The sequence below is a fragment of the Orcinus orca genome, chromosome 6 (assembly GCF_937001465.1).
Source record: "Orcinus orca chromosome 6, mOrcOrc1.1, whole genome shotgun sequence".
Classification (NCBI taxonomy): domain Eukaryota; kingdom Metazoa; phylum Chordata; class Mammalia; order Artiodactyla; family Delphinidae; genus Orcinus; species Orcinus orca.
Window position 1 is genome coordinate 119,466,988 of NC_064564.1, and position 27,728 is coordinate 119,494,715.

At 62.7% G+C, this 27,728-nt stretch overlaps 1 protein-coding gene and 1 long non-coding RNA gene across 4 annotated transcripts; one reads left to right on the top strand and one right to left on the bottom strand.

The window, feature by feature from the left end:
* Positions 1-297: 297 nt before the first annotated feature.
* Positions 298-20,366, bottom strand: CCDC187 (coiled-coil domain containing 187). Of its 3 annotated transcripts, none has more exons than XM_049711267.1 (9): positions 20,092-20,366; positions 17,646-18,151; positions 17,045-17,137; positions 14,634-14,729; positions 9,357-10,447; positions 9,042-9,136; positions 5,204-5,766; positions 4,789-4,876; positions 298-568 (listed from the first exon to the last, which is right to left on the bottom strand). In XM_049711267.1, exons 1-9 carry the CDS (start codon positions 20,235-20,237, stop codon positions 382-384), a joined length of 2,865 nt encoding a protein of 954 aa, XP_049567224.1. In that variant the 5' UTR covers positions 20,238-20,366; the 3' UTR covers positions 298-381. The 3 variants fall into 3 exon arrangements, with proteins under 3 accessions (XP_049567224.1, XP_049567225.1, XP_049567226.1); XM_049711268.1 differs by lacking the exon at positions 20,092-20,366 and adding an exon at positions 18,802-18,976; XM_049711269.1 differs by lacking the exon at positions 20,092-20,366 and adding an exon at positions 18,734-18,804.
* LOC125964762 (uncharacterized) lies at positions 19,058-19,923 on the top strand. The gene is made up of 3 exons (XR_007478030.1): positions 19,058-19,132; positions 19,383-19,602; positions 19,763-19,923. It is a non-coding gene; the product is annotated as an uncharacterized LOC125964762 (long non-coding RNA).
* Positions 20,367-27,728: the final 7,362 nt, after the last annotated feature.

The following is a 27,728-nucleotide window of genomic DNA, read 5'->3' on the forward strand; positions in this document are numbered from 1 at the left end:
CGCTCCGCACACGCTGGGGCTTAGGCCCGGCCTGCTGCCACGAAGAAGGCCTGAACCCAGGAGGGCTCCAGGCGGGAGCAGCCCCTGCCCCGGCCCTGGCTATGCACCAGCCCTGGGGCCCTGGGCAAGCCTCCTCTGCTATAACGGGGGAAAAACCCTTCGGCTCAAAGGAGAAGGCAGAAGGCTGGGCCCCGGGAGCAGAGCCGTTGATGAGACAAGCCGTTGACTCTCGGGGGAGCAAACTCACAACAGAAGCATGGATGGCGAGAGAACACAGCAAGAGGCTGGGCCCTGAGAGCCTCCAGAAAACTTTAATACTGACGCGTGGACGCTCTCCACGTAGAAAAGCATCTTTCTACACCCGCAGAACCTGGCCGAGCATCAGGCCGTGGAGCGGGTCCCCAGCGGATCTCCCTGGCCACCCGACCAGCCGGCCCAGGGCCTGTCCACGGGCTCGCCCTTACCGCAGCTCCGGAGGGTCAAGGGCGTGACCAAGCCCGCCCCTCTGGCCGACCGCATCTCTTCCAGCCGCAGGGAGCCGCAGCGGGGGTCTGGCGCCCCGAGTGAGCTGGGGACACACAAACACCTGTGTGAGCAGCGAACATCCTCGAGGCAGGAGACAGCTGAGGGCTGGGCGGGGAGGGGTGGTAATCTGGGCTCTCCTGCAGACCCAGTGGCCAGGGAGACCCAAGGGCCAAAGGACCAGAGGGCCAGGAGGGCAGTGGCGAGCAGGCGGGGCCTGGTCTGTGAGCGGCGACTCAGGGCTTTGCACTCGGACCCAGGGGGACCAGCGCCCAGCAGGAGCGCTCGGCGTCCACGGTCGCCATCGGCGCTGGGGCCAGCACCAGAGCGCCCTTCGCCCGGAAGCCCTCACCTGCCCTGGGTCTGCTCTGGCAGTGACGGGCATGGGGCATGTCCTCTGCCTCTGTCCCCTCGGCCATCTGCTAAGGAAGACTGTCCACCAGGCCCAGAGTGGAGCAGGGCCCACATCTTAGCTCTAAGCCTCAGGACCATCTTCTCGTGCCGGCACTGCTGCCCTGTCCACAGAGGGGCCTGAGCTGGCCGGATGACCAAGGAGGCCGGGGTCAAACTGGTCCAGTTAGACTCAGAGACCTGCCCTCCATCAGGGCGAGCTCAGCCTCACCCGGGGCTGCCCAGCACATCTGCCACAGGAGAAGGAGGAAGGCGTGGCCTTGGGCCCCCCCGAGAGGGCAGCAGTCCAGGTGGGGTGGGAGAGCCGCCGGGCACAGGTGGGCTGCAGCTGCCCGGATTAGGGGCTTGGGGCACAGATGACTGTGCAGCCCAGGTGTGTGTGACGGGCTCGGACGAGCTGTGCCGACAGCCCGCCTCACTTCACGTCTCATCAGCACACGTGGCTGTCCCTCCTGCACCGAGTGACCCAGGATGCCCTTGGGTGACTGAAGACACCGGCCACACCTGCAGACCATGGAGGTGGGCCCTCCTCCAGCCCCACAGGTGTTCGCTGAGCACCTGCTGTTCTTCCCAGGTGACCCACCACCCCGCCCCTACCCTACAGCTCGCAGGCCTGCCGGCGAGATGGCGTGAAAACACTGTTCCAGGAAGAGGGAGCAGCCCTGCGGCCCAGACGAGAGATGCTGAGGAGGTGAGGGATGGGCCCAGGGGCTGATCCTAGAATGACCCCAGGGATGCTGGGGCAGGAGCGCTGACCGTGGGCTCCGATGGTCAGGGGTGGGTTCCTAGAGGCAGTGGCAGCAGGGGCTGCTCCAGGAATGCGTAGTCATGGAGACAGGGGGACTCTTAGCTCCCTCCTTCCCAACCCAGAACTTAGGATGCTATAACCCCCACCTGGGATCAACAAAGGGCAGGAAGGAGCTGCATCCTCCAAGGCTACTTAAAGGGAATGTCATCGGTCCACAAGCCATTCTCCCTCAATTGTCTAGAGCAGGGACGGCAAACATTTCCCACAGAGAAACAGACGCAGGCCACACGGTCTTTGTCTCCGTGGAAACCACTCAGCTCTGCCTTTGTAGCAGGAAAGCAGCCACACTCATTATGTAAATGATGAGCATGGCTGTGTGCCAATAAAACTTTATTTACAAAGACCGGCGGTGGGTCTAGAGGGCTGTGGCTTGCTGACCACTGGTCTAGATTCTCTAGGGCAGTGATTCTCAAACTTCAGTGAGCATCAGAATCGCCTGATCACTGGGCCCACCCCCAGCATAGCAGATTCAGGCGGGCTGGGATGGGCCGGGCACTCTGCATTTCTAACGAGTCCCCAGGGAACAGTTTGAGAACCACTGGCCAGGGAACGGGTGTAGCAGAAAAACTGGGGGCTCTGGAGTCCATGCCCTGGGTCTGAAACTTGGCTTGTCCTCCCCCAGGCTACGTGATCCTGGGCAAGGTCAATTCTCCTCTGCCAGCCTCAGCTTCCCCATCTGTAAAATGGGGATGAGCACACATCCCTCAGGGTTGCTGCAAGCACTGCATGAGGTGCAGGGAGGCCTGCGGGGTGACGGCAGGCACACAGCTGGGGCACACACTCCTCTGTCCTTCCTTCCAGAGACGCTGGGGTGGACTGGGCCTCAGGGGCCCAAGCCCCATGGGGGGTGGGAAACCCTGGTGTCCTCACCGCATGATGCTGGTTAACAAGCTTGGCCCCCACCCGGCCACTGAGCACTGTGGCCCCAGCAGGGAAAGGACTCGGTGGAGGAGACCCACCCCGACTCAGGAACTGGCCTGAGAGGTGGCAGGACGGGCCAGGCCCTGGAGAGGAGAGCTGTGACCTGCATCCTTGGACTCACTCGGGCAGCGAGGGAGGTGACCAGAGGCACGGCAGCAAAGCAGCCCCGTGAAGCAGTGAGTGGAGACTGCTAGTTTAGAAGACTGGGCCGGGCCAGGTGCCTTCCGGAGGCCTGAGAGGCCCAGCCAGCCCCTGGGCCCTGATCCCTGGCTCCAAGGGTGCTGGGACGTCCAGGGCACGGCTCTGAACGATTTCCACCTCCTCCTGTCTCTCCCGGCCTGGTCAGGCTGAGGTGGGGAGGGAGACACAGTGCCCCTGGTGGGAAGGTCCCGAACACCCCTCGGCTTTGACACCTTCTGGGCCTGAGCCCCAGGGACCTTGCTGGCTGTCCAGCAGCGGGACACACAGCTGTAGGCTGTCCACCTTAGAGCCTAGGGCACCGAAAGTAACCTCTGGAGAATTCTCCCACCCGTCTCCCCTTCTCAAGCTCTAGACGGGGAGCAGGATGGGGGGGTAGGTGCAGAGGACGTGAAGTCCAGCCCGATGCTGACCCCTACTGGTGTCAACAATTCAGTTTCAGTAACTGCGCTGAGGCTGGGCAGGGGAGGGGCTGGGGGACGGGAGGGAGGGTGAGGCAGGGCTGGGGGAATCAGGGTGGATTCAGGGCCACCTCCCATCTCCAAGGGGGGGCTCTGAGGCTGGGGGGGGCCGTGAATATGCTCAAGGCCACCAGCTTTAAGCACAGACCTGGGATCTGCACTGACCCCCGGAGGCCCTAGGGCAGCCGCACATACGAGGGCAGGAAGCCCGGGACAGACCGGGTGAAGGGGGCGGTGAGAAGCCCCCGGCATCGGGCTCTGGCCGATACTGGCAACGAGCCAAGGCCAGCCCCCCGGAGACCATCCACTGGCCTGTCCCCCTCTGGACCCCCCTCCCCCGCCCCGGTTCTGAGCTGTCGAGCCTGGAGTCCCGGAGGACGCACAAGGTGAGCGGGCAAGCAGGGAGGGCCTGCGTGGGGGCCAGGCAGGGACGGCTGCCCCCCGGCGCTTCAGCCCCAGGACGGAGAGGGGAGGGGGCCAGGGGTGTCTGACAACCTCCTGGTGCAGGTGCCAAGGAAGGAGGTGGGCGGGGCTGGGGACCCGCGCCTGCAGGAACCCCTGGGCAGACAGGCAGGCGATGTGGCAGAAGGAACAGTTCTTGGGGGCGGGAGAGGGGTGTGTCCTTGCAGAAGGAGACAAGCCTGTCCCCGAATCCTGGGAAGACTGGGGGCCACAGCTGCTCAGGGAAGGCCAGGTGACAAGAAGGCAGCTCCCCTGCGCAGCCCAACCTTTGGAGCCTTTGTGGACAAAACCTGCCCCGGGCTGGAGGACGCCCCCTCCTGGAGGGGCTGGGGGTACAGAGCAGGGTCACTGGCTGCTGGGGGGAAATGAGCCGGAGGACAGAGAGAACAGGGTGTGACAGTAGCTGGACCTCAGGGGGAGGCCGGCCGAGACTCTGGGAGCCAGGGCTGAGGCCTGGAACAGCAGAAGGTCCCCAGGAGAGCGGCTGGCCCTGGGTGGTAGCTACTGAGGCCACATTGCAGGCCCAGGTGGGGCTGGCCACAAGTGCCCCTGCCCCGGGCCGGTCATCTGTCTGTAATTGGGCCCGTGCAAAGGGACCTGTGTGAAGTGACCCCAGAGGAGGCCAGTGCTGGAGACGGAAGCCACGAGAAGGTGCAAGGGGCTGTGGACGGGTGGTCCTGAGAACTCGACATGGGCCACCGACCGGATGGAGGGCTGCCTGTCTCCGTGTCCCCCAGACACAACCAGCCTGCCAGCCACACAGGACGCCTGGCCGGGTGTTTCCGCATGGCCCACTGTGCACAGCCCCGCCAGAGGCGTCCGAGGCCAGCACCTCTCCCCGGGCGGGTCAGAAGCCATGTCACTGGACCTGTACGGGCTCTGCCACGGGCCGGCGGCACCCACCCTGGGGGCACCCACCCTGGGGGCACCCACCCTGGGGGCACCCACCCTGGCGGCACCCACCCTGGGGGCACAAGGCTGCTCAGGAGTGGCACCCAGGCTTACCTCCCTGCGAAGGGGCTGAGGGTCTGCAAGGAAGCCAGGGTTCTCGCCTGCCCCTTGTCCCGCTCCGAGCGCCCATCCTCCATGAAACCTTTGGAGAGACGGGTGCCGGTAAGCTGGTCGGTGGGGAGTGAGGACGGGGCCCCCACCCCCCTGGCAGGAGGGACCCTGGTCCTGCTTTCTTGCCCCTCTGCAGGAGGCAGAGAGGTGGTGGGCACGTCAGGCTCAGGACCAGGCCCCACCCCTCCCCCAGCCAGAGGCAAGATGGTGACAACAGCTGCAGAGGGACAATTGCTGTGGTCTTGTCAATGTACCCCCGCCCCTTTCAGGAGAAGAAACCCAGAGGCAGGGAGAAAGTGGGGTCCCCCTGGCCACCGACGGGGCAAGTGGTCATCTGCGGCCCCGGGGCCGGCCCTACCTTGGGGCTTGCTGGCCTGGTGGCCCCTCGGGCTGACGCTCTGCAGCCATTCCCAGCCAGGGCTCCAGGGCAGCGTCTCAGTGTCCGGGAAGCAGGTGGTAGAGAGAAGCGGCCTGGCCCGCATGCCCGCCCAGTCCCAGGGTGCCCCTCCGCCCACGCTGGGCACCAGGGCTCTGGGGCAGGCTGGCGTGCTGGAGCTCGAGGGCAGCGGGCCTGGGACGGGCCCCCCCGCTGCGTCCGTCGCCTCGGACCTGCTCAGCCTGTCGGTCAGGACGTCGATTCGCTGCTTCAGGACGTTGGCCATGGTCTCCAGGGCCTGCAGCCGAGCCTGCTTGTACCGGAAGTGCAGGGGGCCTGGCGCGCCCAGGCGTTCGGACTCCTCGGGGTCCAGGCAGATGCACAGCCCCGGGCTTGAGCAGTGGCTGGTCAGGTCCTGGAGTTGCAGGGGGCCCAGGGAAGAACTGGCCGACGTCAGCAGGGGGGCGCCCTCCCAGCCATCTCGGGGGCCTCCCACCTCCAGAGTTTCGGCCGGGTTCAAGGCTCTGTTCAAACACAGGCAGAAGCTGCAGGGAGAGAGGGGAAGACGGTCAGCCCTAGGGCACCCTCTCCAGGCGCGTGGGAAACACGCATGTGCAGGGATGCGCATAGCTGCAGCTTCTGTGCCAGGCCCAGAGTCTATTCACTGCGTCAACTTATGACCAGGGGGCGATTATGGGGCATCCATAGGGCAGACCACACGTGGCTGTTAGAAAGGAGGAGGATGGCTGGCAATGATTTCTTGGATACGGCACCAAGAGCACTGGTAACAAGAAAAAGAAAAAAATAGATAAACCGGGCTACTTCAAAATTAAGAACTTACATGCATCAAAAGACCCAATCAACAGAATGAAAAAATAAACCTACAGAATGAGAGAAAACATTTACAAACCCAGATCTGATCAGAGATTACTCCCCTGAGTATATCTCCTACAACTCAACGACAACAAAAACCCAAATAACCTAATGAAAAAACAGGCAAAGACTTGAATAGACATTTCTCCAAAGAAGACATACAAATGGCCAAGAAGCATGTGAAAAGATGCTAAACATCACTAATAATTAGGGAAATGCAGATGAAAGCCACAGTGAGGGACTTCCCTGGTGGTCCAGTGGGTAAGACTCCGTGCTCCCAATGCAGGGGGCCTGAGTCTGATCCCTGGTTGGGGAACTAGATCCCGCATGCCGCAACTAAAGATCCCGCATGCCACAACTAAGACCCAGTGCAGCCAAATAAATAAATTTTTAAAAAGCCACGATGAGATACCACCTTACACTCTTTAGGATGGGCACTACTAAAGAAAAAGAAAAGAACAAGTGTTGACAGGTACGTGGAGAAGTTGGAACCCTCGTGCGCAGTTGGTGGAATATAAAATGGAAAACCGTATGGAGGTTCCTCAAAAAGTAAACACAGAATTCTCATATGACCCAGCAATTCTAATGCTCGGTACATATCGCACAGAATTGGAAGCAGGGGCTTGAAGAGATGTTTGCATACCTATGTTCACAGCAACACCATTCACAACCAAAAGGCAGAAGCAACCCAAGTATCCATGAACAGACGAATGAATAAACAAGGTGGGATCCATCCATACAATGGAATAGCATTCAGCCTTAAGAAGGAAAGAAATTCTGAAATAGGCTACAACATGGATGAACCTTGAGAATGTCATGCTGAGTGAAACAGGCCAGTCACAAAAGGGTCCCAGAAGGAATCAGATTCATAGAGACAGAAAGTAGGACGGTGGGGCCCCGGGCTGGGCGGTGGGGGATGGGGAGCGAGTGTTTCACAGGGACAGAGTTTCCGTTTGTGAAACTGAAGATGAGAAAGTCCTGGAGATGATAGTAGTGATGTTTGCACAGCAGTGTGAATGTACGTAATGCCCCTGAACTGTGCCCTTAAAACTGCTTAAGATTTTATGATCTTAACAAAATTTTACAATTTTGTCATGTGTATTTTACCACAATTTTTTTAAGTGGAAAAAAAAAAAAGGACAGAGTGAAGCACGATGAAGGACCTGCAGCCTCCTCCACCACAGAGATAGCCCCCCTCCAGCATCGTGCCCAGCAGAAGGAGCCTGACAGGCAGGAGCCCCTGCCAGCATTTCCCACGGCGGGGGGCTGCCCTCGGGTGTGAGCGGTTTCTCAGCCCCAGTGCAGGTTACACACGTGCTCAGCGTGCGAGCATTCACTGAACTGCACACCTAGGACCTGCGCCCTTGTCTGGATATGATCAGATGTCAACTTTAAAAAGTTAAAAAACAACGCACACCCCTGGGCAGCCCTGTGGACCTGGAATCTTGGGGAGGAGTGCGCACTTTAAAGACAAATGAAACAAAAAGGATCCAGAGAGGGCAATTTCCAGGAGCCAGGGGCCAGGGGAGGGTGTCCATCCCACCGAGGTGGACGGGTGGGGGGTCGAGGGGCTGCAAAGAGGGGTGGGCGCTGAGCTCCAAAGGGTTCAGCCCAAAGCCCCCTCCCAGAACTCTGGCTGCCAAAGACCCATGCAGGAGCCAGGCTCAGAGCGAGCCCAGGGCAGGAAGCTCCCGGTGGGCGGCATCTTGTGGGGACCCCTGTCTTTAGCCTCTGGGCCAGCTCCTCCCCCTAGCCATGGGCGGATGATACCCTAGGAGCCTGGCTGTGAGTTCCCCCTCCTTTATTGGGCAGGTGGCCAGGAAGTGGCTGGCACTGGCCTGGAGCCCACGGGGCACTCCCCGGAGCCCTTCGCCGCGAGGGCAAGAGCTGGGAAGGCCAGCCTCTAGGGAGCCTGGACACTCAACTCCCCCAGCAAAGTGGGGGAAGGTCTCCCACCCTGCACTTCAAGATGCTGCTCGGGGAGTGGCCTCCTGGACAGTTGCCCCAGAAAAATGAAAACACACGGCAGTGAAAACAGAGCAAAAACGAATGCAAGGGAAAAGAAAACAAACCCAGAAAATAAGTGTTGGTGAAGACAGGGAGAAACTGGATTTCCCGTGCACTGCTGTGGGAATGCAAAACGGTGCGGCCACTGCCAGAAACAGCCTGGCAGTTCCTCCACCAGTTAAATATGGAGCCCACACAACCCGGCAATGCCACTCCTGGGTGCGTGCACCAGAGAGCCGAAAACAGGCGCTCAGACATTCCACTCACAGCAGCCAAAAGGGGGAACAGCACACAAGTCCATCAGCTGCCCCTGGTAGGCAACATGTGGGAGATCGTGCAGTGGAGTATTACTCGGCCATGACAAGGAAGGAAGTCCTGCACAGGCCGCAACGTGGACGAACCTGGAGATCATACAGTGGAGTATTACTCGGCCATGACAAGGAAGGAAGTCCTGCACAGGCCACAACGTGGACGAACCTGGAGATCGTACAGTGGAGTATTACTTGGCCATGACAAGGAAGGAAGTCCTGCACAGGCCACAACGTGGACGAACCTAGAAAACTCGCTCAGGGAAAGAAGCCTGGCACAATGGCCCCATGCTATATGATTCCACTGACACGAGACATCAGAACAGGTGAATGCATACACACAGATGGACAGCAGACCGGGGAGTGACTGCTAATGGGGACGGGTTTCCTTTCAGGGTGATGAACTGTTTTTGGGGCATAGATGGACGTGGTGGTTACACAATATTGTGAACGTGCCAAATGCCACTGAATAGTTTTCTTTATAAACGTTAACCTAACGTGACGGGAAGCTCACCTCAGCGAAAACTAACGCAGCCCTGATCACAGGCTCCGTGCAGCTCTGGACGGAGGGAGCGACCCCCCGCCCGGGAGAGCCCCCCCGGGAAATGCAGTCCCAGCCCCTGCACACCCACCTGCCCGGGGCGTCCTGGTCCCCCAGCACCATGCCGGAAGTCACCCTGCTCCACTGCGGCACAGGTGCTCCTGGGCCCCCGGTGGCTTCCAGGCCCTAAAGCAGAGGAGAAGGACGTCATCAGAGCCCAGGCTGGACCAGAAGACCCCAGGCCCTGTCTCAGCCTCAGAGCTGGCCCCGGCCTCCACAAGGGTCTCAGGCTGGGTCCCTCAGGGGTCCCCTCTTTGGGGACAGAGACAGAGGCAGTGGGGTCCCTGCAGAGCCCTGCCACAGCCAGGGGACCCCGGGGGACCTCGGTGGCTGAGCTGGTGCATACCCCGGACTGTGCAGAATGCGGGACGAAGGTCACGATGCCGGGCGTCGTCTGGGAGACCACGGGGACGGCCTCCCTCTGCTTCCTGTAGACGCCCTGCAGCCTCTGGTTTCTGAGCTCCAGCGCTTGCGTGGTGGAGGCCTTTTCCTTTAGGGCCTGCTGCCACCAGGGCTCCATCTTCTGCTGGATGAACTCCCGCAGGGACTCGGAGCTGTGGAGGGGCCCCCGGGGCTTCGGGCAGGGCGGCGGGGGTCGCACCTCATTCTCCTTCCCAGGCATGTTCCAAAGGGCACCCTGGCTGGGCCTTGGCCAGGTGAGCTTCGCCCCCGCGGGGGTTAGCAGTGGACCCCTGCCCTGGCACCGGGGGTCGGGCCCCTGCGTGAAGGCGGGGCTCCAGGGCCTTCGGGCGGGGCCCTCCCGGTCTTCACAAGAGGTCCAGGCCCTCTGCAGACCCCAAGCCTGCCCGGACGAGGTGCTCCGGGGCTGCTGCAGGAAGGGGCCCCATCTTTCAGGGGTGCTCCCGGGCCTCCAGAGGGAGCGGTCCCATCCTTGGGCCGCCCAGGTCTTTGGTGGACAGGAGGTCCGCCTGGTCGAGGCGCTCCAGGGCCGCTGAGGGAAGGAGTTCAGCCTCTCCGTGGGGCTCCCGGGTCCCCGGAAGGAGGGATCTCGTCCTTGGGCCGCCCAGGTCCTCTGCGGATAGGACTCCCACCTGGCCGAGGCGCTCCAGCTCGGCGCCATGGGCAGGCTCCCAGCCCTCTTGGACGCAGGCACCCCCTCCGTCACGGCCCGAGGGCTCTTCCAGGAGCCCCGCAAGTCTGGGGGCTTCCAGGGGCTCTGCCACCTCCTCCCCGCCAGGTCCCGCGGCTCCAGCCCTCGCCTTGGGTGGTGGCCCTGGGCCAGCTCCAGGCTGGCCTGGATTTGCTGGTGGAGGTCTCGAAGGACGGCCATAGCAGCCTGGATGTTCACGGGCTGATGGCAGGAAGCCAGGTGGGGAGCATTGGTTGACACCTGCGGGGCGCTGCGGGCAGAGGTTGATCTAGGCAGCCGGGGGCAGACAGGGGAACTCTCACCAGCTCCCAACTTCTTGCCGTGTCCTGCAAAGACAGGTAGTCGCAGGGGTGGCCAGAGCTGCAGGGCTTCAAGAGGAGCAGAGCCGGCCCCTCCCCTCTCCCTGAGGCCCCGTTGGTTCTGCACCCATCATCCACTCACAGAGCCCTCTGGGGGCAGGTGCCACGTCGGGTGACTCGAGGCTGAGCCTGGGCACCTGGCGCAGAGCCACCCCCTCTGAATGTGGTGAAAACTAAGGGGGGGGGGCGCGGGGGGAGGTGACACGTTTCCCGGGAGCTGCTGTGGTTCCCGTCCTGCAGTCCCTGAGTCAGGAAAGCCTGGTGGCCGCGCCCTGCCTTCTGGGAGCCGAAAGGGTGCCTCTCGGGGACAGAAATCCTCTTCCTGGGCTTTTGAACGGAGCGACTCCCCAAAGTCCCCGTCTGGTGGGGGGTTTGGAGGGCGTCTGACAGGTCGCTGGGAGAGAGGTGCCGGGCCCGCACCCCAATGCCACTGCTTCCTGGGCATCTCTCCCTCAGGCCCACACTCCAGATGCCACCCCGAGCGGAGCAGAGCCGAGGCGGAAGCCTAGGGAGGGAAGGAGGGGGCCCAAGCAGCACCCTCACCAGAGCTTGTCCTTTTCTCCAAGCGTAAACACCAACCAACTCAGAATCTTAAAGAGAAAACGCACACACAGCCAGGCGCCCAGGGCCCTCCGATGCTGGCCCAGACAGGGAGGCTGGCGACTCCACACAAACCCAGGAGACCAATTCACACGCTCCCGGAGGGGATGGGGTGAAAACCCTCGTGTCCAGGCCCCTCTGGGGATTGGGCCACACCCCCAGCCATTAGCCAGCATCCTGGCAGGGCTGAGTCCCAGGATGACCTTGAAACGTGACCTGATTTCTCTGACCCTTGGGGGTAATAAAACGTGCTCCCTTCAGATTTGTCTGTAAAACATTCAACACAGGCCCAGGAACACCACACACGCTCAGTAAAGGCTGGCCAGTAGTAACGCTAGTCACCAGCACAAGCCGGGCTCACACAGGGTGAGGGGGAAGGCAATGTTATGGCCGATCATTTGCTCTGAGCCAGAGGAAATTAATTTGTTTTTAAACTGGTGAGACTCAGCGGGGATAGGGGAGGGGACTCAAGGAAGACAGTCAGGTTAGCAGGACAAGGGGTCCCGGAGAGCGTGGAAACAGTCACCCCATCCCACACACAAACCAGCTTTCTTTAATAAATGCTGTCACATAAGAAACATCATTCATCATGTTTCACTTCATAATCCCACGTTACGCTCACCAAATGCCAATAGCAGCCCCACCATCGTAACAAACCCATCCACAAAGGCCCCGGCAGAGGCAGCGCCGGCCTTGAGCTCACAAACACACAATGTGTAAGCTCACACGCTTACACAGCCTGCATCTCCGGGGTAGGGGGAGCTAGCCCAGGGAAGGGTGTGTCCCGCAGAGCTGTTCCAGGGGCGTGGCTTATGGGGGCGTGGTCATGGCCTGGGGGGTACTTCCTGAGGCGTGGCCTCTGGGAGCGTGTCCTCGGGGCGTGGCTCTGTACCACCCTTCCCCTTGCAGGAGCTCTGTCTTCAGGCCTATGGCTGAAGTCCCTCCTGGTCTGGGCTGGGGAACGTGCTGTGTCTAGGGGGCAGGGTGTGATAGGTGGGTGGTCTCTGCTGTAAGGCACCCTCGTTTGCCCCTCCCTGAGACCACACCCTCCGCCCCAGGCCCCTGGTGACACCGGAAGGTAAGAGTGAGGTCTCAGGAGTCCCAGACCTGGGTTTAAATCCCAGCTCCTCCTGCATAGCCACTGGCCTCGGGCAAGTGACAACTCCCCCGTGCCTCAGTTTCGCCATCTGTAAGCATCTCCCCACAAGGCCACCACGATGCAAAAGCGAAGCAGTCACGCTCACTACAGGAGTTGCCCAGAAAGGTCAGGATCTGCTGATCAGGACTGAGTCTGCACTGCCCACCTGCCACATGCGACCTATGAGTGGGACCTGGGGGGTTGGGCTCCCCAGAGAGGGTCCTGCGTCCTGCATAAAAATGGCCTCACTCCTCGGTGCTTTGTGACCGCCTGGAGGGGTGGGATAGGGAGGGTGGGAGGGAGGGAGATGCAGGAGGGAAGAGATGTGGGAACATGTGTATGTGTATAACTGATTCACTTTGTTATAAAGCAGAAACTAACACACCATTGTAAAGCAATTATACCCCAATAAAGATGTTAAAAAAAAAAAATGGCCTCACTCCCTTGGTCGGGGCCCTAGGCAGGGACCACACCAGGTGGGGGGGGCCACCTGCTGGCCAGGCCCCTCTCGGCACCCCCGTCCCCAGGCCCCTCCATCACTGGCTTCCCCATTAGCCCGCCAGAGGGATCCAGGTCAATAAATGGGTCCTGATGGGCACATTTTTTTCTTCCACGGAGCAGTTTAACGGCAATTAATTTTTTTACGAGAGGATTTCTAATCTGTGGAAATGGATGAAGTGCCCAAGTGCCTTGTCAAAGTTCCAGGGCCGACCTAATCTACGATAAAAAATGCAAAGTGAGGTGCTACGATCTGAAATTAAATATCGGGCTTCGTTTTCCTGCGGCCCGGATGGATGAATATTTTATAACTATTGTGATTTAATTTTTTGTTAACTACAGCAAATTTCTAATTCATCCAATTCCCAAGTCCTGTGGCTCTGACCTCTGAACCCAAACTCATCTCTCCTTAGCCCAGCTGTGACTTCGTAACTGACAGAAGCTAATGGCCACGTCCATCAGGGTGACACGGCGGTTACGGTGACGAATGCGGCCCACATCCTTTTGACCCAGTGTCAGGCAGAAGGCAGGTCATCTTTCAAGGGAGCCGTTAAAACAAACCAAAATGCCGAGGAATGGTGGAGGGTGGGGTGGGGGGAACGCGATGCAGAAAACTGTTATATTTTGTGCTTTTTCAGTGGCCTTCCGGAACCTTCTCCATGTCTCCCAGCATCCCTCACTCTGGTTCCAGTGGAGGTTTTCCCGACACATCCCCACCTCATTCAGGGCCCACCTCCAGCCAGAGAAGGAGGACAGGTGCTCCTCCTGCTGGAACCGTCGGCCTGCCCAAGGGCAGAGGAGGCGGTGTCTGGTGGCGTGGGCACACCACACATGGCCCACTCCCATCCAGGACTGTGACCTCATACCCTGGGGAAGCTGAGGCATAGAGATGCACAGAAACAGCTCGACCCCCGGTGCTGCTGACTCCGAGACCAGGGGCCCCACAGAGCCGACCTCAGCCTCCCAGGGCTGGCGTCTCCGAAGCCCATGGTACAGTGGTCCCAGAGCCCAGGCCCCGAGGGTGGGCCTGGAGAAGGTGCCCTGGCGTGGGCCCAGGTACGCACAGCTGGGCTCTCTCGGGTAGGGAGCACAGGCCTGGGGCTGTCAGGGCCCAACCCCGGCTCGCCTGTGTGGTCCTGAGCAGGGCTGTTGAACCTGTCTGGGCCTCAGTTTCCTCATCTACACAGTGGGAGTGAGCCCACCTGCCCTCGAGGAGAGCCATGAGCATCACGTGAGCTACTGTCGCTCGAGCCCAAGGCACACTCGGACAGAGTCCAGCACTGAGCGAGGCCACTCCTCCCTGGCCCCGAACATGCTGAAGGCAGGCCCGGAGGAAGGCCGCCCCCTCTGTTCCCCACACACCCACATCCGGCGCATTCACCCCACGAGCTCCACGAACCTACCAGGCTGGGCAGCTGGGTCTTTGCTGGACGCCAACGCCCCACCCAGCCCTCAGGGAAAGACAGCTGAATTAGGAATTCCTCTGTGAGTGTGGCCCAGCACCACCAAGACCCCTGCACAGACCTCTCCTGGGTCACAGACGGCCGACACGTCTCCAAGGGAAGCGGACGTCACCCAGCCTTTCCCACCACGGGTCACCCCAGGGGAAACAGGCACCCCGGCCTCACTGCCTGGAGTCTAAGTCTCAAACCAGGCGACAGGCCACAGCCATGCTTCCCGCCACCGATGGCAGCAAAACGGCCAGAGCTCAGCCAGTGACACCGAGTCACGAGAAAGCACGCACATCTGTCCGCCACCAGCTCACATGCCCCCCACTGCACGCCCGCCTTTCCGAGGCGGAGCCAGCGCTGCACCAGCCGTCCTGGCTTCAGAAACAAGCCATGTGCCCACCTCCTGAGCCTGGATGGTAACCTCCCGTCCCCACGCCCTGCCTGGCCCCGAATGGGCCAACCCTACCTGTGTCTTTGGCAGCTCTCCTAGGGGCAGGCAGCTTGGGGGTCTTCTCTCTTTTGCAAGACCTACTTTTCATCCTTTTGGTTTTCTCCCGTGGAACTTCAGAGAGAGGAGACAGACGGAAGGAAAGGAGAGAAGGTTGAGTCGCAATGCAACACACGGGATCAGCCAGCTCGCGAGGCCCCTGACTGTCCCCTCACGGCCCTTTGCATGGGAACCCACCCCCCCCCCCGGGCAGTCCCCCGCGGGCTGGGCTCACCTCACCCACCCTCGCAGCCTCGACTGGACACATGTCCTGAGAGCCCCCGAGCACAGCCATAGCCTCCCATCTCCATCCCCTGCACCCAGCTTGGGGCCGGCCCACGGCACTCATGTTTGTTGAATGAATAAATGACTGAACAGGCCCACAGAAGAAGCCATGGCAGGGCAGCCGGCCAGATGGGACATCGGCTCCTCAGGGAGAGGAGGAGTGAGCGCTAGACCCAGAGGGGCCTTCGCACAGTGGGATCCGCCCGGCTGGACAGGCGGGGACAGGAGATCCAAGTCCCACAGAAGGCAGAGAGGCTGACTGGAGTGGAGCAGCTGCCCGAGGGCCAGTGTGGGCACCCGGCCCTGCTCTGTTTGGCCTCATTCGTCTTTGTCCCCCCCTGGGTGGACGCTGCATCTCAGAAGCCAACCAGCCAGTGACCGTGTGAGAGCTGGGCCTGGCCCATCGCGTCCCCAGGGGCCTGGGGAGCACGGGGAAAGTCTCTCCCGAGGGACTCTCCAGGCCTCCGCGGTGCAGCTGGGTCCCGGCCTCAGCCCGTCCCTCCGTCCTCAGCACCCAACCCCACTGGCAGGAGGGGCCTCAAGACGAGGCCCACACGAAAGGACAAACCCTATAGGATTTTGCTCATATGAAGTCCCTAAAAGAGTCAAACCCGCAGAAACAAAGAAACTTTGTACTTAAACACGGTTAAAACGGTAAACTTTATGTTATGTGTATTTTACCACAATAATAAAAAAAAAAGAGCCAGGCCCTGCCCCATACCCTGCTTCCAGAGGGTTCCGGGGGGGAGCTGGTGACTGATGACACTGGGCACTGAGCCCCTGAGTGACCAATGGCCAGGTCCTGAGTTTGGCTGATGGGCCCCTGCATGTGGGGACGGGGAGAATGACCTGCGGGACGAGCTGAGGTCATCGGGGCCCTCTGTCCCCGAGGAGAGAGACAGGGGCATTCCGCGTGAGTCACAGCTGGAATGGGGATGGGCGGGCGCCCCGCTCCTGGGGGAGCTGCCGGTGCCCAGTTAGGCCAGAGCTGGGCTCAGGGAGAGGGTTCTGCCCCTTGGCTGCACTCGGGCCGGCCCCTCGCACCCCACCTAGGGCTGTGCTTGGCTTGCACATCTGGCTGGGACAGACCGGAAACGAGTCTGTAGCTGCCACCCAGAGGGTCCCGACTCGAGTGTCGACCAGCCTTTGTTCCACCCTGGTCACCACGGCACCACTGGAATAGGCAACGGTCTCCCTCATTCTCCACCAACAGCCCCATGGAAAACCCTGGCTGGAGACCCTGAAAGTCTCAGGCCTCCAGGACAGCCTGACCCCTGCTCCGGAGCCCTCTCCCCCGCTTCCCGGGGTCTCCAGAATCCTGCTGGACTGTAGAGACCGCTCCTCCCCCCAGGGCCCACCCTGCACACACAGCGAGCCCGCCAACGCCCAAACCCTCCACGGCGCCCCCGCCTAAAAACCCTCCAAGCGCCCCGCTGCCGGGGACGCCGAGGCTCCTTAATGCTCCCCCGGGAGCAGCTCCGGCCCACCTCTCCATCCTCATCCCTCCTGTCTGTCGAGTGAACGAGTCAGCCAAAGACTAGAGGTTCCCTGGGCCTCGGGACCCTTCCTACCCCATCTGGACGTCTGCCAACCCACTGCCGACCTTCAGCATCTCCCAGGCAGGGCAAGGCCATCTGCGGGACAGGCAGGCAGCGCCTCTTGCCTGCAAGATGCAACAACGAGCCCAGGAGCTGATGGGGCCTGGCGGACCTCAGGCCCAGCACGTGACCACGCAGGGAAGACCTCACCTATTCTGTGCAGGAGAGCTCAGCGAGGAGATGCCCCTGCCCAGCCCCCCTGCCCTTTGACCCCAGCCTGCCCTTCAGGGCCTGCTTGGATTCCTTCCCTGATGGTTAGAAATCGGGCTCCAGAGAATGGTGGCCTGGCTTCAAATCCCTGCTTGGCCCCTTCATGGCTGGGGTCCCCTCTGACCCTCAGTGTCCTTCTCTGTGAGTGGGAAGCTAATAGAGACAATCGCACAGAGTGAGAGAGAAGCTGTCTGGAGAGTGCTGGCTCCAGAACCGTGCCACCCACACCTGGGCCTGAGTGTCCAGTGGGGGCAGTGGTGGGGGGATGCCAGGATGGCTGGCCGCAGAGCCACTCACCTGAGGCCTGCCGCTGGGAGACCCTGGAGGCCTCACGCCCCTGGCCAGGTGTTGCCTTGTCTTCGACTCCACTTTCAGCCCCACTCAGGATGCCTGAGCCTGAAGGAGACAAGAAGGAGAATTGTGAGGACAGAGATGCCATGAAAAGATGTCCAGGGAAAGGTCCCCGTTGGGCAGCCGCTCAAAAACCTTTAAACATGGCCTTGATACCCAAGCCTGAGGGCACAGTCCCCCCGGGGACCAGTCCCTTCCACGCCTCCCGCATGCCCTCCGGCCCCCCTGTACCCGCCCTCCCACCCACGATCCCTCTGGCTTCCACCCACCCATCTCCATCTCCATCTCCTGGATGAGTCGATGCTTCCTTCTGCTTAAACCCAGCTCAGATGCACCCCCATCCCCGGGAGGACTCTACCTCCTCTTGGCTTCCCAGGCTCCGAGACCCTCTCAGGGCCACGGGGCATGCTGTACCGGCCTCCCCAGTTGGCCACCAGCCTAGGCGGGGCCACCCACGTACCCAGCCCCGCCCGGCCTGCAGCAGCCCAACCTCAGCCCTCTCCCCCCGCCCCCTGCCTGTCCCTCGCCAGGGGAAGCTGCCGCTGACCTGGGTAGGCCAGGGCCGGAGCGGGGTGTGTCGGCTTTCGGGCCTTCCTCCGGGGGGCTGGCGTGCAGGCTTTGTAGAGATCTGAGGCGCTGGCGGGTGCCGAGGTGCCCAGGGAGGTGCAGCTCGCCTGCCACCGTGCCTGGGCCCGGATCTTCTCCCTCAGCTGCTCCAGCCGGGGAGTGCTCTCCCTGGGCTGCTGCGGGTACCCCAGTACCCGGAGGGTCCTCTCCTTCCAGGTCCCGTGGGGAGGCGTGCATGACTCATGGCCCCCCGAGGAGCCGGAGAGGCGGCCCGACGACACCGAGCTGTCCCCATCCTTGGCCTCCTCGTCTGTCAACCACACCAGGAGGCTGCGGGCCTTCTGCCGGGGGCCGGGCTCCTCAGGGAAGTCAGACCAGGCCACGTGGGGAGATCCGCGCTGGGCGCCTGCCTGCTGGGAGGGCTCAGGCCAGCTCACAGCAGCCATGACTTCACCCTCAGCTGCAGGCAGAGGGAGCCTGTCTTCCCTTGGGAGAGAGAGGCAGACACAGCCTGTCAGGTGCAGAGACGTGGTGGCGCTGAGCAAAACATGTCACGTGCACGCCCACTGTCTCCAGCGCCCTCCTACTCCCCGTTTTCCTGTCTCAGACTGAGAAACGTGGGGAGTGCCAATAAAAAGTACCCCCCCATTGGTGGCAGTGCTGCAGTGTTCTCTCTCGGGTCCTGACCACACCCCTCTAAGGTGGGCACTACACCAGCCTCATGTACAGGCTCTGGGGAAGGCACGCGGCAGAGGCCATCCGGCCCAAGTCCTCACGCCTCACACCAATTTGGCTGCGCTCCAGGAAGAAGGCAGCTCCCCAGCAGTGCCTCGGCCCCTGTGTGCTCCACATGCACCCAAGTCGGCACAAACACTACCTGGACTTGGCACTGGCCTTCCCAACGGCTGGTCTCCCTGGGGCCCCAAGGGAGAGAGGGCACTGCCTCTATCGATCTTTGGGGCGGGGCTGGATCATTTCCCCCGGGCAGGTGGGCGGCATCCCCATGACCAAGGATGACACGGCAGCACGGCGGAATCAAGGGTGGAGCCAGTGAACCCCCATCACCACCTGCCCTGGGGTCAGAGGGTGCTTTCCCAGGGCAGCCCCGTGGTCTGCAGCCCGGCACCCATCCTCACTCAAGGCAAGCTGGCTCCTGCCCAGCTCCGGATGCCGGTCTGTGCTGGCCCCCCGGCCCATGATGGAAGCCCTAAGGACGGTTATGGAAACTGGGGGGGCACAGTGGGCTGCAGGGCCCTGGGCTGGCAAAAGCCTGGGGCCTTCCCGACGCGCTGCCTCTCAGCAAGGGGTGAGAATTCCGCACGGCCCTGTGACAGCATAATAACCCCGTGTCACTCAGTGACACACAGCCAAGGCCTTCAGCTCCTGCTGGGGCTCCAGGCAGCACCCCACCCCAGTCCTCCCAGGGCGCCGGGGGTCAGGCTCGGCCTGGGCTGGAGTAGGGACGACGTGAGGGGCTGGGGGCTGGGATGGGCTCAGCCCCAGGCTGGTGGCCGGCTCAAGGTTCAGTTCCGGGTGGGGTCAGCCTGGGAGTCGGGGTGCAGGAGAGAGGAGCCAGCCCGGGCCACGTCCCCAGCAGGTGGACGAGGGGCTGAGCGCTCTGGCCCCGACGCTTCGGCTCGTGGGGACTGGTCGGGGGAAGCGGGCGCCGGCTTCCCGCTCTCCCTGGCACGAGCTCAGGGCACCCCTTCGACCACAGAAATAGAGGCTGGAGAGGCCTGAGCGCCAGGAGAGCATCCCAACCGGTACAACTCCAGCGGGCTTCCTACCACCTGCTCGACCGCCCTGGCAGGGCAGTGCGGTGAGGGGGACGCGGCCTCTGCCATCTGCCGGCCCTGGGCTCAGCGTGGTGCCCGAGGAGGAGCGCTGGAGGAGACCAGACGCCTCGCCCCACCCTGCCTCTGGGTATTGGGAGACTGGTGAGTTCACTACCACAGGAGGGCCCTGCGGAGTGGCCCTCAGGGAGGGGCTGACATGGTTAGGGACACTCCTGCATTTTAGGAATTGCCCTAAAGGCACTCCTTCCAGAGCAGGCCCCAGAGAAAGGCGGGTCTGCAGCAAAGGACCCCCTAATTGCAGGCGGGCATGGGGAATGGAGAGCCGTCCTTAAGGCTCCTTCTAAAGGACCCGTCCTGGGGAACCGGAGACACCTGGAGACGCTGCCGTCTGGGCAGCGCGCAGGGCGGGGCTCTGGTCACTGAGACACAGCCCCACGTTTAGCGGCCAGCAAGAGGGGGAGTCGCCCCGGACAGACCCTGCCGGGAACGTGAGGTGCCCCCTCCACCCCCGCGGAGACTCCTCTGTAGTTGGGGCCGGGGTGAGGCAGGCACAGAGCCAGCAGGACCCCAGATCCAGCCTCCGGCTCCAGGGCCCTCAACCACACCCGGTGGCCCAGACAGACAACGTACCTCTGCGGCCAGGTCCCCCTGCCGGCAGCACCGCGACCAACCATCCGGCTCTGCTCCGTCCTCCTGGCCTGGGGCCCCGGCCTGCCTGGGCTCGCCCGCTCCACTGGGCACCTTGCTCGGCGAGGCTGAAAGGGAGCAGGTCCCATCTGTATGTTTCTTTAGGACGTTTGCAAGCAGCTGGTGTCCCAGGGCGCTGACCTGGGGCCACACAGGAAGGCGGCCCCCGCCGGGAGAGCTGCAGGCAGCGGCGTGGGCTCCTTCGCTGTGCCGCACGCCCGCACGACGCATGCACGCACCACGCACCACGCAGGCACGCACCACGTACGCACCACGCACGCACGCACGCGGGCCTGCGGAAGGCTTCCGCTCCCCTCGGGGGTGGGGCGATATCATCAGCGATGACCAGGGCGTCCCCCACACGGCCCCCAGAGCCTGGATAGGGGAGGGGCCGCTCAAAGACAGCTCCGCCTCCTGCGTTCACAAAGAGCCCCCACCCCTGGGCACAATCCCTGTGCGCCGTGGCGAGAGTGAAAGCCCACGCCCACCGCGCTGCGAAGAGACCCCGCCTGCGCTGCGGCCGCAGGGTCGTGCTCGCAGGCAGAGGCCTGGCCCCTTTACTGCAGGCCTTCCTCCCCGCCACACCCTCAGGCTCCCCCAGCAGTTGGGGTTCTGGGGGGGTGTCCTCCCAGGGTCCGCTGGACTCTCCAGCCCTCGTTCCGAGCGAGCAGAAGCAGCAGCTTAGACGCAGGAAGTTTCTCCTGACGGGAGGAACTGGTGGCCCTCTGTTCCCCTTAGCAGGGACTAAGCTGCCCCCGGGGGTCAAGGAGACCTCCTCCTCCAGGAAGAAGCCGCGTCATAGACATGACGCGCCGTCAGTTTAAACCTTCTACTGGCGATGAAAGCAAAATCATGAAAACAAGTGCGTGGTGAACTTGAAAACAAACCCGACGGCCTCCCTGCCCAGGGCCCCAGCTCCTGTCGCCCTGCCCGGCTGCAGCGGCCACTGGGCTTGGCTCTGGGCTGCAGCTGGGTGGCCGCGAGCGGCAGTGTGCAGCCCCCATGCAGACTCGCCCACCTGGCAGCGCTGCAGCTGAGCCCAGAGCTGCAGGCCCCTGAGGCCGAGGCCCCTCCGGCGGGTGTGGCACGCGCAGCTACCTGTCCTGACCCCCCTCCCCCGGCTTGTGCCGGCCTGATGCCACTCTGGGAAAGTCCCCTCACCCCCCGTGAGTGGGGCCCCGTCCCTCTTTCCCCCACGGGGTGGGGACCGCTGGGGGGTGGGGGTGGCCTGTGTGCAGATAGATGCCTTTGGCTTCGGGAGCCCCCAGCACGGTCGGGGTGGGGCGTGGCGTGGGGATCCCATCTCAGCTGTCCCGCCCACGGTCCTGTGGGAGGAGTCCAGCTCCCCTCCTCGGGTTCAGCCCCAGTCTAGTATCCTGGGCCCGGCAGGGTCAGAAGCGGGGGTTCGGGGGTCTTCAGGGCCTAGAGAGACAGCACCCGTGGGTCCCCGGGGCCACGCCAAGCCTGGCCAGGTCTGAGAGGGGTCACAAGGGACGGGCTTCTCAGCTGGGAGGGGCTGTATGAAGAGCAAACAGAGCGGCCTGTGCCCCCCTGCCCGGCACGTGGTGGACGCAGAGGTAGAGCCCTGACTCCAGACATGCCAGGTGCCTGCTGGTGACCTCGGGCAGGTCAGTTTGCTCATCAGGAAAGTGGGCGCAACAGTAGCCCCCACTTGTCAGGGTTCTCGAGAGGGTCAGGAGACACCTGGTACTCAGTGCCCCCTGCGTTGGGCACAGACTGAGAAATGAGAGCCGGGCACCTCTGTTCCCACCCTGCCCAGCCCAGGCCCCCATGACACACCTGCGCCGTGAGGCCAGAGAGTGGTGACCCACCAGGGCAGCCGTTTCTGTCCCTCGCTGCCACCAGGGGCTCCCCCTGGCCTGGGGCCTGGCATGCCATCCACCGCACCCGCAGCCGGCTGCACCGTGAGAAGTGGCCGGGCTGGCTGGTGGGTCAGGTGGGGCAGCAGGTGGGGAGGGACTCCCGCCTCTGGACGCAGCCCTCGCTCTACTGTAATCAGCCACACTGTTTACTCTCCCCGCTGTGTTCCTAGGACAGCCAGCCCTGACAGGCTTGAGCACGCTGGGGACAGTTGGACCACCCTGTCCACAGCCTCCGGGGCCCCAGGGTCAGAAAGCACACAGGAGGCGGCAGCGACAACAGCTGGCACGGGCCTGGACGTTGGCATGGCACCTGACAGCCACCTGCCAGACGCAGCCCTGGGGAAGCAGCAGCCCCGCAGGGGACACACCCACGCCAGCCCCAGCCGCGCCGAGAGTCTCCAGCGGAGCAGAGCTCGCCCAGAAGACACAAGTCAGCCGGGGCCCGAGGGGCACAGGGGCTGAGAGGCCAGAGGAAGCCGTCCCAAGGCTGACCCAGGCTCCAGGCACGTCGAGGAAGTGATGTACAGATGGCAAGGGCACCCGGGCACTTGCGCCCTGCTGCTCAGAGGCACACGCTTCCCCTTTGATACCTGTCTTGCACACACACACATAGATACACCGCACACCCAGAACACACAAACAACATAACACACACACACGGGCGCAGTATGTCCCCCAGGTAACCTGGCCCTGTCATCTTGCCCACCGTCACACAACGCAGAGCAGAGACCTGCCCTTGGCCCTGGCCCCCCAAATTAGGAGCACCTGGCAGCCCTGGGAAAGGAGCCTGGGGACATGACACACCCAGCATGGCTTTGCCCCCAGGAGGTCCCAAGTCCTCAGAGGGAGCCCTCAAACAGGAAGACCCCTCCCAAGGGGGCAGGGCGGAGGAGGGGTGACTGGTCTGCGCTCCCAAGCCCACGGCAGGAAGTGCCTGGGGAGGCCAGGCAGGGCTCAGGCAGAGGCCCCAGAGGACTCACCTGCTGGAAGGCTCCAGGCCTCCCCGTCCGTGGGAGGGTGCGGGGCAGCAGCCATGGCTCAAAGGCCAGCGGCAAGCAGAGCACAGGGACCCGGGCGCCCAGGCCTCCAGGTCCGGGGAGGTCAGGCGGGGAGAGGCCCGCCCCGACGTTGCCAAAGAAACCCCGGGCGTCCCTCTGACAGTGCGGGCTCCTCCTCCAGGCTGCTGGGAGCCTGCAGGACCCGTGCCAGGCGCCAGGGGCCTCACCTGCACCGTCGCCCCACCCGGGCGGAGGTACACACATGGGGCACCCTCCCTACCGCACGAGGAGCTGCCCAGAGCCCCGCTCTCGCCCTCCTCCCCAGAACCTGCACCCCGCACCGGGGCTCTGGGGGGCTGGAAGCAGGGGGCCTGGAGGTGGACGAGTGCCATCCCTTCTGACCCAGGACGTGAGGCGTGGGTCACTGGGACAGCTCACGCCTCCAGAGCAGCCCTCCAGGCGTGGATACCGGGTGGGCGGTGTGTGTGTGTGTGTGTGTGTGTGTGTGTTGGGGGGTGACGTGTGTGCAGGCACAGAGCGCCGTGCAGTCTAGTTACACGGAACTCACAAACCAGAAAGCCCCTCGCGTCCTCGGGGTCGGCGTGGCAGTCTCGGCCGAGCGATGGAAGGTGGAGCTTTCCCGTGGCCCTTACACTGGCTTTCCAACCTAGGGTGCTGGTGAGTGTGGGGAAGGGCGTGCTGTCCCCCCCGCCCCCTGTCCCCCCATGCAGCTCCAACCACAGGCCTGCGGGGGAGGGGGGCAGGGTGGGTGCTCAGGGGTCCTGGGGGCTGCCCGGTAAACATCCAGTCTTCCCAGCTGCCCACTTAGCTGGCTATGGGGCCACACCGGCAGGTGGCGCCCCGTTCCCGTCGTGGAGGGGGAGCCAGCCCCCTGCGGGGGTGCCAGGGGACTGTTCCACAGGCCTTTGCTGTTCCTGCCACCACCCCACCCCCACAGTTATGCCCCTCTCCCAAAAAACTCTAGAAAAAGTCTTTTGCGAAGAAACTCCTCTTGGTGTTCAGGAAGTTTGGATTTAGGGACGGAGACTCAGAGCAGGCTGGCCTCTTAAATACTCAGGGGTATGTCTGCCCCCTGGAGGTGGTATGGGGGGCAGCAGGCCCTCAGGCCCTGGGGAATTGCTGGATGCTGTCCTGGGAGAAAGGTCACCTTGGACTGGAGCTGGACTCTCCAAGAAACACCACACTGATAGTGGCTGGGACCCTGGGCCAGAGGGTCCGTAGGGCGCCGACCCCTGCCGTCGGTAGGTGTGGTGCTGGAGCTCTGCACCCCTGCCTGGGCCTGCCTCGGCCTCCACGAGCCAGGAGGTATCTGGCACCCGAAGATGGATGGGCTCAGGTGTGTGCATGGCTTGGCTTTGTCCATCGATGTCGGAGAGATGGGGAGAATCCCCCTGGCCTGAGGGCTGGACACGGTGGCTGGAGCCTAAGAAGAGCCGAGTTCCTCCCTTAGTTTCTGGAACATCCTCCCCACCCCAAGTCGACCAACAAAGACCCCAACACTTCCAGGGGACGGCAGCAGCGCATCCGCTGTCCAGACTCAGCCCGCAGGAGCTTGGCACCCCCCTGGGGGGTCCCGCTGTCTGGTCGCTGCCCTGAGCGGCCACACCAGCCTGTGCAGAACACCTCCCGCTGAATTCTGAGATGCAACTTCAGATCCAAAAAGCACCACGACTGAAAACACGTTCATTTTTTTCTTTGTTAAAAGGAAATGCATCAATGTAAACATCGAGACAACTCTCCTGGCCGCCGGGCCACCTCTTCAGTCCACGGGTTCCAGGTCTGAAAACTGGCTCGGCCAAAACCCACGCCAGGGACTGTGGCATTTCTGTCGGGGCAGCCACTCTCCGCCTCTTAGTCATCTGTCCTTAATGTACTCTGACAAATGTAAGAGGCCTTCCCCAGAGGCACCTGGGGTAGCTGCACTGGGAAAGGGAATGGCAGACATGGTACAGACATCAGGACACAGGGCCAGGGTTGACACCGATGCCCAGAGAACCCCGTCAGAGAGGCAGTTAGCAGAGTTCTGTCCACGGTCCAGCTTAGAGTGGGTCCGCTGGGTCACAGACCCCTTGCTGGTACCCTCCGCAGTCTGCGGATGTGGCATTCACAAACCCCACGTCGGATCCGTGGTCTGTGGGGTAAGAGCCATTGTTGTGATCATGGTGGGAAGGTTAAGGATATGAAACGTCTCCCCTCCACGGCCCAGAGAGTAAAGCAAAAACAGCATCACCTCCAGGGGAGGGGGCGGGGGAGACGGGTGCCCTCCTGGAGGAGCCGAAGGATGCAGGGGGGCTGGTCCCCAGCGTACCTCCATTTCATTCTCCAGCCCAGTCCCTGCTGAAAGCGAGCAGGTCGTGGAGCCCGACCACAGCCTCCAGGGCATGGTGACGTGGCCCCAGGGATACGAGGCCCTGCGGCGTGGTGCAGCCTCCATCCCCTTCAGAGACAGGCCGCCTTCTCTACGTGGGATGCACACGGCACCTGCTGCAGGTCTGTCTGGGGCTGTGTCTGACTCCCTGCCCTGAGCCACAGGCATCACAGGGACCCAGCTCATCAGGGGCGCGATGCTGCTGTGCCGGCCGGACAAGACGCGGGGTGACACACGCTCTCCAGAGGGCGGCCTCCAGCGGCAGCAGATGGAACAGCCAGGACTCGGAAGGACTGCCAGGCCTGCCGCACCGTGAACATTCTAGAGGTCCGGGGGGGCGTCCCCGGGCGTGCCCGCCAAGCGAAGGCCAGGTGGTCGCATCTTGCATCTCCCGCCGGTAACAGGGAAGCGCCGTGCCTCACGAGCCTCGGGTTCTGGAGGCAGCACAGCCCACGCCTAGGGATGTGCTCCGGCCAGTTCCCCGGTGACGCAGAAGGCCGCCAGCATGGAGGGCGACCCGGAGCGGGAGAGGGCCCCCAGCAGGCAGGCTGGCATTGCCCGCATCTGTGATGGGCAAGGCTTGTGGGGTTGGGGGCAAGCCCAGAGGGAGGGAGAGTCATGGCCCAGGCCCCGGGCTCTGCGTGGAGGCCACACCATCGGAGGGAAAGTTTCACCCTGTTGTGGCCTGAATGTTTGTGTCCTTCCCAGATCCATATGTTGAGCCCTAAGGCCCCGTGTGGCTGTATTTGGAATAAGGAAGTAATTACCGTTAAAGGTCATGGGGAAGGGGGGCTGATCCGATAGGATTGGTGTCCTGATAAGAGGAAACACAAGAGAGCTTACGCTCTGTCTCCTGGCCCCCACGTGCACGCACAGAGGAGAGGCTACGTGAGGACACAGCGAGAAGGTGGCCGCCTGCAAGCCCCAAATTCCTCACCAGGAACCAAATCTGCTGGTGCCTTGATCTTGGATGTCCAGCCTCCAGGCCTGTGAGAAATAAATGTCTGTCGTTTAAGCTGTCCAGTCGGTGGTGTTTTATTACCCGCCTTGAGCTGACTAAGACACATGCCTACTGGGCCCTGAGACAGACACCCGGCCAGGCTCCAGACATGACATGGCAGGGACTGCCCACCACAAGCTGGGCCCAATCGGGCCACTGGGTCACAAAGGGGCTTTTTGATGGTTCACAGTGGCTCCTTGCCCTAATTCTGAGCTTTGACCAGCCTTGCAGGGACCCTGGGGCCTGGGGCCCTGTATCTGGGGAGGGAGGCCCCGGCGCCGCCCCCCCTTCCTTCCTGCTGCTTTCCCTCTCAGCTGCCCGGGGCCAGACACAGCTCTGTTGGGAAACGCCCATGCTCCCGCCCTGGGAGATTCACGGTCTGAAGGAGGGAAGGCAGTGCCAGCTACAGGGAGGGGCAGGTGGTCAGGTGCTCTCCCGACTGGGGGCTCCCTAGGGCCTCACGCGCTTTGCTCCATTAAGGCTGCCGTCCCTGTACACCTCAGCCATCGGCCCTGGATTAATTAGGACCACGGACACAGAGGCCCCACACCCAGGGCAACCTGAAAACCATGCACGGCCTCAGGGTTCAGCGTCCCCAGGGTCCTTCCCTCTCCCCAAGGGACTGACCAGATGACTCGGAAATTAGGGAAAGGACCCACTGTCCTTGTCCCAGGGCAACTGTGAAGGATCAACCCATGAAAATGGCCCCTACCACCCCGCCCTTTGTAAGCCTGGGCTGAGGCCACACAGGCCCGGGAGAGGAGGCTGCTGGCAGAGCCGGAGGGCCAGGAGAGGGCGCTGAGGAGGACGCCGGGTTTCCATGGCAACCGTCAGCTGCCTAGGCTGGGAACCACGGGGCAGAGAGGCTCAGGGAAGAGACCCCCGTGGGTGTGTGGGCCAGGCTGGCAGGAGTGGGGTCCCACTCTCCTGCTCTCCTTTCACTTCATCGCTGCTAGACGGACAGATGGACATTGCTCAGGGACCCCACTGAGGCAGGCAGCTGCTCTGCACGCCTGCTTTGTGCCTCACGCCTCCCGGGAGGCAAGTCCAGACGTGGGCCGGTGGGGAAGGGCAAGGGGTGCGTATCACCTCTGGAGGACCCCTGTGGTAGGGCTTCCAGGGCCCAGGGCGCGCTGAACAGCTGGCCGCCTCCCCACTGTGCCCAGAGTCCGTACCCCCAGGCCTTCCCAACACTGCTTCCCGGTCCAGGGCACCCCTGAGCTCGGCACCCTGCCTTCTGCCTTCCCTGCCCTCCCCTCCCCCCCGGGAAGTGGTCGCACGCCCCCTGAGTGCCCTCCGTCCCCTTGACA

Excerpts from the sequence above, each read along its gene's own strand:
- CCDC187 (XM_049711267.1), bottom strand. The coding sequence starts at position 20,237 with ATGGGACCTGCTCCCTTTCAGCCTCGCCGAGCAAGGTGCCCAGTGGAG. Across the intron at positions 18,152-20,091 it reads AGGGGGACCTGGCCGCAGAG|GGAAGACAGGCTCCCTCTGC; the intron begins GTACGTTGTCTG and ends CTCTCTCCCAAG. Across the intron at positions 569-4,788 it reads CTCAGCCCCTTCGCAGGGAG|CTCACTCGGGGCGCCAGACC; the intron begins GTAAGCCTGGGT and ends GTGTGTCCCCAG.